Raw genomic sequence first — 11,294 nt, 5'->3', positions numbered from 1 at the left:
CACAGACACAAGCACACACACACACACACACACACACACACACACACACAAACACAGACACACCCACACATGCTACATATATGTAATTCTACCATAATACACAAAATCCTGCATATTCAGTAGGCAGAGACAACATTCTTCGACTGGAAGGTGGAATCATCTTTCCTGTCAATATTTTTAGCATTCAGTGATTCACCAGCCATTGTGAGCTCAGTGATAGAGCAAGGACAATAGGCCACTCTGTTAGTGTGTTGTGATGATGGTATAACAATGGAGTGGGCAGATGATGAGACACCTGGTCCAGACACACCTGCTCCAGACACACCTGCTCCAGACACACCTGGTCCAGACACACCTGGACCAGACACACCTGGTCCAGACACACCTGGTCCAGACACACCTGGTCCAGACACACCTACTCCAGACACACCTGGTCCCGACACACCTGGTCCAGACACACCAGCTCCAGACACACCTGCTCCTAACACAGCTGCTCCTAACACACCTGCTCCTGACACACCTGCTCCAGACACACCTGCTCCAGACACACCTCCTCCTGAGACACCTGCTCCAGACACACCTGCTCCAGACACACCTGCTCCTGAGACACCTGCTCCTGAGACACCTGCTCCTGAGACACCTGCTCCAGACACACCTGTTCCAGACACACCTGCTCCTAATACACCTGCTCCAGACACAGCTGCTCCTAACACACCTGCTCCTAACACACCTGCTCCAGACACACCTGGTCCAGACACACCTGGTCCAGACACGCCTGCTCCAGACACACCTGATCCAGACACACCTGCTCCTGAAACACCTGCTCCTGAAACACCTGCTCCAGACACACCTGCTCCAGACACACCTACCCCAGACACACCTACACCAGAAACACCTGCTCCTAACACACCTGCTCCTAACACACCTGGTCCAGACACACCTGCTCCTGACACACCTGCTCCTAAGACACACCTGCTCCTAATACACCTGCTCCTAACACACCTGCTCCTGAGACACCTGCTCCTAACACACCTGCTCCTAACACACCTGCTTCAGACACACCTGCTCCAGACACACCTGCTCCAGACACACCTGCTCCTGACACACCTGCTCCAGACACACCTGCTCCAGACACACCTGCTCCAGACACACCTGGTCCAGACACACCTGCTCCTAACACACCTGCTCCTAAGACACCTGCTCCAGACACACCTGCTCCAGACACACCTGCTCCAGACACACCTGCTCCTGAGACACCTGCTCCAGACACACCTGCTCCTGAGACACCTGCTCCTGAGAAACCTGCTCCAGACACACCTGCTCCGAACACACCTGCTCCAGACACACCTACTCCAGACACACTTGCTCCAGACACACCTGCTCCAGACACACCTGTTCCAGACACACCTGCTCCTAATACACCTGCTCCTAAGACACACCTGCTCCTAATAAACCTGCTCCTAACACACCTGCTCCAGACACAGCTGCTCCTAACACACCTGCTCCTAACACACCTGCTCCAGACACACCTGGTCCAGACACACCTGGTCCAGACACGCCTGGTCCAGACACACCTGCTCCAGACACACCTGCTCCAGACACACCTACCCCAGACACACCTACACCAGAAACACCTGCTCCTAACACAACTGCTCCTAACACACCTGGTCCAGACACACCTGCTCCTGACACACCTGCTCCTAAGACACACCTGCTCCTAATACACCTGCTCCTAACACACCTGCTCCTGAGACACCTGCTCCTAACACACCTGCTCCAGACACACCTACTCCAGACACACTTGCTCCAGACACACCTGCTCCAGACACACCTGTTCCAGACACACCTGCTCCTAATACACCTGCTCCTAAGACACACCTGCTCCTAATAAACCTGCTCCTAACACACCTGCTCCAGACACAGCTGCTCCTAACACACCTGCTCCAGACACACCTGCTCCAGACACACCTGGTCCAGACACACCTGGTCCAGACACGCCTGGTCCAGACACACCTGCTCCAGACACACCTGCTCCAGACACACCTACCCCAGACACACCTACACCAGAAACACCTGCTCCTAACACAACTGCTCCTAACACACCTGGTCCAGACACACCTGCTCCAGACACAGCTGCTCCTAACACACCTGCTCCTAACACACCTGCTCCAGACACACCTGGTCCAGACACACCTGGTCCAGACATGCCTGGTCCAGACACACCTGCTCCGGACACACCTACTCCTAACACACCTGATCCAGACACACCTGCTCCTGAAACACCTGCTCCAGACACACCTGCTCCAGACACACCTACCCCAGACACACCTACACCAGAAACACCTGCTCCTAACACAACTGCTCCTAACACACCTGGTCCAGACACACCTGCTCCTGACACACCTGCTCCTAAGACACACCTGCTCCTAATACACCTGCTCCTAACACACCTGCTCCTGAGACACCTGCTCCTAACACACCTGCTCCTAACACACCTGCTTCAGACACACCTGCTCCAGACACACCTGCTCCAGGTACACCTGCTCCTGACACACCTGCTCCAAACACACCTGCTCCAGACACACCTGCTCCAGACACACCTGGTCCAGACACACCTGCTCCTGAGACACCTGCTCCTAACACACCTGCTCCTAAGACACCTGCTCCAGACACACCTGCTCTAGACACACCTGCTCCTGAGACACCTGCTCCAGACACACCTGCTCCTGAGACACCTGCTCCTGAGAAACCTGCTCCAGACACACCTGCTCCTAACACACCTGCTCCAGACACACCTACTCCAGACACACTTGCTCCAGACATACCTGCTGCAGACACACCTGCTCCAGACACACCTGGTCCAGACACACCTGCTCCAGACACACCTACTCCAGACACACCTGCTCCATACACACCTGCTCCAGACACACCTACTCCAGACACACCTGCTCCATACATACCTGCTCCTAACACACCTGCTCCAGACACACCTGCTCCAGACACACCTGCTCCAGACACACCTGCTCCAGACACACCTACTCCAGACACACCTACACCAGACACACCTGTTCCTAACACACCTGCTCCTAACACACCTGCTCCTAACACACCTGCTCCAGACACACCTGCTCCTGAGACACCTGCTCCTAACACACATGCACCTGAGACACCTGCTCCAGACACACCTGCTCCAGACACACCTGCTCCAGACACACCTGCTCCTGACACACCTGGTCCAGACACACCTGCTCCAGACACACCTGCTCCAGACACACCTGCTCCAGACACACCTGCTCTAGACACACCTGTTCCAGACACACCTGGTCCAGACACACCTGCTCCAGACACACCTACTCCAGACACACCTGCTCCATACACACCTGCTCCAGACACACCTACTCCAGACACATCTGCTCCATACATACCTGCTCCTAACACACCTGCTCCAGACACACCTGCTCCTAAGACACCTGCTCCTAAGACACCTACTCCAGACACACCTGCTCCAGACACACCTGCTCCAGACACACCTGCTCCAGACACACCTACTCCAGACACACCTACACCAGACACACCTGCTCCAGACACACCTGCTCCTAAGACACCTGCTCCAGACACACCTGCTCCAGACACACCTGCTCCAGACACACCTGGTGCAGACACACCTGCTCCAGACACACCTGCTCCAGACACACCTGCTCCAGACACACCTGGTCCAGACACACCTGCTCCAGACACACCTGCTCCTGACACACCTGGTCCAGACACACCTACTCCAGAGACACCTGCTCCTAACACACCTGCTCCTAACACACCTGCTCCAGACACACCTGCTCCATACACACCTGCTCCAGACACACCATCTCCTAACACACCTACTCCAGACACACCTGCTCTAGACACACCTGCTCCAGACACACCTACTCCAGACACACCTGCTCCAGACACACCTACTCCAGACACACCTGATCCATACACACCTGCTCCAGACACACCATCTCCTAACACACCTACTCCAGACACACCTGCTCTAGACACACCTGCTCCAGACACACCTGGTCCGGACACACCTGCTCCAGACACACCTACTCCAGACACACCTGCTCCATGCACACCTGCTCCAGACACACCTACTCCAGACACACCTGCTCCATACATACCTGCTCCTAACACACCTGCTCCAGACACACCTGCTCCTAAGATACCTGCTCCTAAGACACCTACTCCAGACACACCTGCTCCAGACACACCTGCTCCAGACACACCTGCTCCAGACACATCTACTCCAGACACAACTGTTCTTATCACACCTGCTCCTAAGACACCTGCTCCTAACACACCTGGTCCAGACACACCTATTCCTGAGACACCTGCTCCTAACACACATGCACCTGAGACACCTGCTCCAGACACACCTGCTCCAGACACACCTACTCTAGACACACCTGCTCCAGACACACCTGCTCCAGACACATCTACTCCAGACACACCTGTTCTTATCACACCTGCTCCTAAGACACCTGCTCCTAACACACCTGGTCCAGACACACCTATTCCTGAGACACCTGCTCCTAACACACATGCACCTGAGACACCTGCTCCATACACACCTGCTCCAGACACACCATCTCCTAACACACCTACTCCAGACACAACTGCTCTAGACACACCTGCTCCAGACACACCTTGTCCAGACACACCTGCTCCAGACACACCTACTCCAGACACACCTGCTCCATACACACCTGCTCCAGACACACCTGGTCCAGACACACCTGGTCCAGACCCACCTGCTCCAGACACACCTGCTCCTAATACACCTGGTCCAGATACACCTGCTCCAGACACACCTGCTCCAGACACACCTGCTCCAGACACACCTGCTCCAGACACACCTGCTCCTGAGACACACCTGCTCCAGACACACCTGCTCCAGAATCATTATTATGGCTAGTGTATGTAGGGAGCGGCAGGTAGCCTAGGGGTTAAGAGTGTTGGGCCAGTAATTGCAAAGTTGCTTGTTCGTATCCCCGAGCCACCTGCTCCTAACACACATGCACCTGAGACACCTGCTCCAGACACACCTGCTCCAGACACACCTGCTCCAGACACACCTGCTCCTGACACACCTGGTCCAGACACATCTGCTCCAGACACACCTGCTCCAGATACACCTGGTGCAGGCACACCTGCTCCAGACACACCTGCTCCTAACACACCTGCTCCTGACACACCTGCTCCAGACATACCTGCTCCTGACACACCTGGTCCAGACACACGTGCTCCTGACACACCTGGTCCAGACACACCTGCTCCAGACACACCTGGTCCAGACACACCTGCTCCAGACACACCTGCTCCAGACACACCTGCTCCAGACACACCTGCTCCTGACACACCTGGTGCAGACACACCTACTCCAGAGACACCTGCTCCAGACACACCTGCTCCATACACACCTGCTCTAGACACACCTGGTCCTGACACACCTGCTCCAGACACACCTGCTCCTAACACACCTACTCCAGACACACCTGCTCTAGACACACCTGCTCCAGACACACCCGGTCCAGACACACCTGCTCCAGACACACCTACTCCAGACACACCTGCTCCATACACACCTGCTCCATACACACCTGCTCCAGACACACCATCTCCTAACACACCTACTCCAGACACAACTGCTCTAGACACACCTGCTCCAGACATACCTTGTCCAGACACACCTGCTCCAGACACACCTACTCCAGACACACCTGCTCCATACACACCTGCTCCAGACACACCTACTCCAGACACACCTGCTCCATACATACCTGCTCCTAACACACCTGCTCCAGACACACCTGCTCCTAAGACAGCTGCTCCTAAGACACCTACTCCAGACACACCTGGTCCAGACACACCTGCTCCAGACACACCTACTCCAGACACACCTGCTCCATACACACCTGCTCCAGACACACCTACTCCAGACACACCTGCTCCATACATACCTGCTCCTAACACACCTGCTCCAGACACACCTGCTCCAGACACACCTGCTCCAGACACACCTACTCCAGACACACCTACACCAGACACACCTGTTCCTAACACACCTGCTCCTAACACACCTGGTCCAGGCACACCTGCTCCTGAGACACCTGCTCCTAACACACATGCACCTGAGACACCTGCTCCAGACACACCTGCTCCAGACACACATGCTCCAGACACACCTGATCCATACACACCTGCTCCAGACACACCATCTCCTAACACACCTACTCCAGACACACCTGCTCTAGACACACCTGCTCCAGACACACCTGGTCCGGACACACCTGCTCCAGACACACCTACTCCAGACACACCTGCTCCATGCACACCTGCTCCAGACACACCTACTCCAGACACACCTGCTCCATACATACCTGCTCCTAACACACCTGCTCCAGACACACCTGCTCCTAACACACCTACTCCAGACACACCTGCTCTAGACACACCTGCTCCAGACACACCCGGTCCAGACACACCTGCTCCAGACACACCTACTCCAGACACACCTGCTCCATACACACCTGCTCCATACACACCTGCTCCAGACACACCATCTCCTAACACACCTACTCCAGACACAACTGCTCTAGACACACCTGCTCCAGACACACCTTGTCCAGACACACCTACTCCAGACACACCTACTCCAGACACACCTGCTCCATACACACCTGCTCCAGACACACCTACTCCAGACACACCTGCTCCATACATACCTGCTCCTAACACACCTGCTCCAGACACACCTGCTCCTAAGACAGCTGCTCCTAAGACACCTACTCCAGACACACCTGGTCCAGACACACCTGCTCCAGACACACCTACTCCAGACACACCTGCTACATACACACCTGCTCCAGACACACCTACTCCAGACACACCTGCTCCATACATACCTGCTCCTAACACACCTGCTCCAGACACACCTGCTCCAGACACACCTGCTCCAGACACACCTACTCCAGACACACCTACACCAGACACACCTGTTCCTAACACACCTGCTCCTAACACACCTGCTCCTAACACACCTGGTCCAGGCACACCTGCTCCTGAGACACCTGCTCCTAACACACATGCACCTGAGACACCTGCTCCAGACACACCTGCTCCAGACACACATGCTCCAGACACACCTGATCCATACACACCTGCTCCAGACACACCATCTCCTAACACACCTACTCCAGACACACCTGCTCTAGACACACCTGCTCCAGACACACCTGGTCCGGACACACCTGCTCCAGACACACCTACTCCAGACACACCTGCTCCATGCACACCTGCTCCAGACACACCTACTCCAGACACACCTGCTCCATACATACCTGCTCCTAACACACCTGCTCCAGACACACCTGCTCCTAACACACCTACTCCAGACACACCTGCTCTAGACACACCTGCTCCAGACACACCCGGTCCAGACACACCTGCTCCAGACACACCTACTCCAGACACACCTGCTCCATACACACCTGCTCCATACACACCTGCTCCAGACACACCATCTCCTAACACACCTACTCCAGACACAACTGCTCTAGACACACCTGCTCCAGACACACCTTGTCCAGACACACCTGCTCCAGACACACCTACTCCAGACACACCTGCTCCATACACACCTGCTCCAGACACACCTACTCCAGACACACCTGCTCCATACATACCTGCTCCTAACACACCTGCTCCAGACACACCTGCTCCTAAGACAGCTGCTCCTAAGACACCTACTCCAGACACACCTGGTCCAGACACACCTGCTCCAGACACACCTACTCCAGACACACCTGCTCCATACACACCTGCTCCAGACACACCTACTCCAGACACACCTGCTCCATACATACCTGCTCCTAACACACCTGCTCCAGACACACCTGCTCCAGACACACCTGCTCCAGACACACCTACTCCAGACACACCTACACCAGACACACCTGTTCCTAACACACCTGCTCCTAACACACCTGCTCCTAACACACCTGGTCCAGGCACACCTGCTCCTGAGACACCTGCTCCTAACACACATGCACCTGAGACACCTGCTCCAGACACACCTGCTCCAGACACACATGCTCCAGACACACCTGCTCACTGACACACCTGGTCCAGACACACCTGCTCCAGACACACCTGCTCCAGACACACCTGGTGCAGACACACCTGCTCCAGACACACCTGCTCCAGACACACCTGCTCCTAACACACCTGCTCCAGACACACCTGCTCCTGACACACCTGGTCCAGACACACCTGGTCCAGACACACCTGGTCCAGACACACCTGCTCCAGACACACCTACTCCAGACACACCTGCTCCATACACACCTGCTCCAGACACACCTACTCCAGACACACCTGCTCCATACATACCTGCTCCTAACACACCTGCTCCAGACACACCTGCTCCAGACACACCTACTCCAGACACACCTACACCAGACACACCTGTTCCTAACACACCTGCTCCTAACACACCTGCTCCTAACACACCTGGTCCAGACACACCTGCTCCTGAGACACCTGCTCCTAACACACATGCACCTGAGACACCTGCTCCAGACACACCTGCTCCAGACACACCTGCTCCAGACACACCTGCTCCAGACACACCTGGTCCAGACACACCTGCTCCAGACACACCTGCTCCAGACACACCTGCTCCAGACACACCTGGTGCAGACACACCTGCTCCAGACACACCTGCTCCAGATACACCTGCTCCTGACACACCTGCTCCAGACACACCTGCTCCTGACACACCTGGTCCAGACACACCTGCTCCTGACACACCTGGTCCAGAAACACCTGCTCCAGACACACCTGCTCCAGACACACTTGGTCCAGACACACCTGCTCCAGACACACCTGCTCCAGACACACCTGCTCCTAACACACCTGCTCCAGACACACCTGCTCCTGAGACACCTGCTCCTGAGACACCTGCTCCTAACACACCTGGTCCAGACACACCTGTTCCTGAGACACCTGCTCCTAACACACATGCACCTGAGACACCTGCTCCAGACACACCTGGTGCAGACACACCTGCTCCAGACACACCTGGTGCAGACACACCTGCTCCAGACACACCTGCTCCAGACACACCTGCTCCAGACACACCTGCTCCTGACACACCTGGTCCATACACACCTGCTCCTGACAAACCTGGTCCAGACACACCTGCTCCAGACACACCTGCTCCAGACACACCTGCTCCTGACACACCTGGTGCAGACACACCTACTCCAGACACACCTGCTCCATACATACCTGCTCCTAACACACCTGCTCCAGACACACCTGCTCCAGACACACCTGCTCCAGACACACCTACTCCATACACACCTACACCAGACACACCTGTTCCTAACACACCTGCTCCTAACACACCTGCTCCTAACACACCTGGTCCAGACACACCTGCTCCTGTGACACCTGCTCCTAACACACATGCACCTGAGACACCTGCTCCAGACACACCTGCTCCAGACACACCTGCTCCAGACACACCTGCTCCTGACACACCTGGTCCAGACACACCTGCTCCAGACACAACTGCTCCAGACACACCTGCTCCAGACACACCTGCTCCAGACACACCTGCTCCTGACACACCTGCTCCAGACACACCTGCTCCTGACACACCTGGTCCAGACACACCTGCTCCTGACACACCTGGTCCAGAAACACCTGCTCCAGACACACCTGCTCCAGACACACTTGGTCCAGACACACCTGCTCCAGAAACACCTGCTCCAGACACACCTGCTCCAGACACACCTACTCCAGACACACCTACACCAGACACACCTCCTCCTAACACACCCGCTCCTAACACACCTGGTCCAGACACACCTGTTCCTGAGACACCTGCTCCTAACACACATGCACCTGAGACACCTGCTCCAGACACACCTGCTCCAGACACACCTGCTCCAGACACACCTGGTGCAGACACACCTGCTCCAGACACACCTGCTCCAGACACACCTGCTCCAGACACACCTGGTCCATACACACCTGGTCCATACACACCTGCTCCTGACAAACCTGGTCCAGACACACCTGCTCCAGACACACCTGCTCCAGACACACCTGCTCCTGACACACCTGGTGCAGACACACCTACTCCAGAGACACCTGCTCCAGACACACCTGGTCCTAACACACCTGCTCCAGACACACCTACTCCAGACACACCTGCTCCATACACACCTGCTCCAGACACACCTAATCCAGACACACCTGCTCCATACACACCTGCTCCAGACACACTTGCTCCAGACACACCTACTCCAGACATACCTGCTCCTGAGACACACCTGCTCCAGACACACCTGCTCCTGAGACACCTGGTCCAGACACACCTTCTCCTGAGACACCTTGTCCAGACAGACCTGCTCCTAACATACCTGGTCCATACACACCTGCTCCAGACACACCTAATCCAGACACACCTGCTCCATACACACCTGCTCCAGACACACCTGCTCCAGACACACCTACTCCAGACACACCTGCTCCAGACACACCTGCTCCTGAGACACCTGCTCCAGACACACCTGCTCCTGACACACCTGCTCCTGAGACACCTGCTCCAGACACACCTGCTCCTTAGACACCTGCTCCAGACACACTTGCTCCTGACACATCTGCTCCTGAGACACCTACTCCAGACACACCTGCTTCTAACAGACCTGTTCCAGACACACCTGCTCCAGACACACCTACTCCATACACACCTGCTCCAGACACACCTGGTCCTGAGACACCTGCTCCTAAGACACCTGCTCCTAAGACACCTGCTCCAAACACACCTGCTCCAGACACACCTGCTCCTAACACACCTGCTCCTGAGACACCTGCTCCTGAGACACCTGCTCCATACACACCTGCTCCTAACACACCTGCTCCAGACCCACCTGCTCCAGACACACCTGCTCCTGAGACACCTGCTCCAGACACACCTGCTCCTAGCACACCTGCTCCAGACACACCTGCTCCTAACACACCTGGTCCAGACACACCTGCTCCAGACACACCTGGTCCAGACACACCTGGTCCAGACCCACCTGCTCCAGACACACCTGCTCCTAATAAACCTGGTCCAGATACACCTGCTCCAGACACACCTGCTCCAGACACACCTGCTCCTGAGACACACCTGCTCCAGACACACCTGCTCCAGAATCATTATTTTGGCTAGTGTATGTAGGGAGCGGCAGGTAGCCTAG

The 11,294-nt window shown here is 55.9% G+C and overlaps 1 protein-coding gene across 1 annotated transcript; it reads right to left on the bottom strand.

Annotated features, from left to right (window-relative positions):
- Positions 1-310: 310 nt before the first annotated feature.
- LOC115182015 (keratin-associated protein 4-11-like) lies at positions 311-5,657 on the bottom strand (the record flags this gene model as incomplete). The annotated part of the gene is made up of 7 exons (XM_029743669.1): positions 5,610-5,657; positions 5,250-5,309; positions 2,526-2,585; positions 2,164-2,223; positions 791-865; positions 506-655; positions 311-415 (listed from the first exon to the last, which is right to left on the bottom strand). Coding segments are annotated over exons 1-7 (558 nt in total), but the record flags the coding sequence as incomplete, so codon positions are not given.
- Between the last annotated feature and the right edge of the window lie 5,637 nt (positions 5,658-11,294).

This window comes from Salmo trutta, unplaced genomic scaffold, assembly GCF_901001165.1.
Source record: "Salmo trutta unplaced genomic scaffold, fSalTru1.1, whole genome shotgun sequence".
Taxonomy (NCBI): domain Eukaryota; kingdom Metazoa; phylum Chordata; class Actinopteri; order Salmoniformes; family Salmonidae; genus Salmo; species Salmo trutta.
This window is presented reverse-complemented; position numbering and strand designations above follow the sequence as displayed.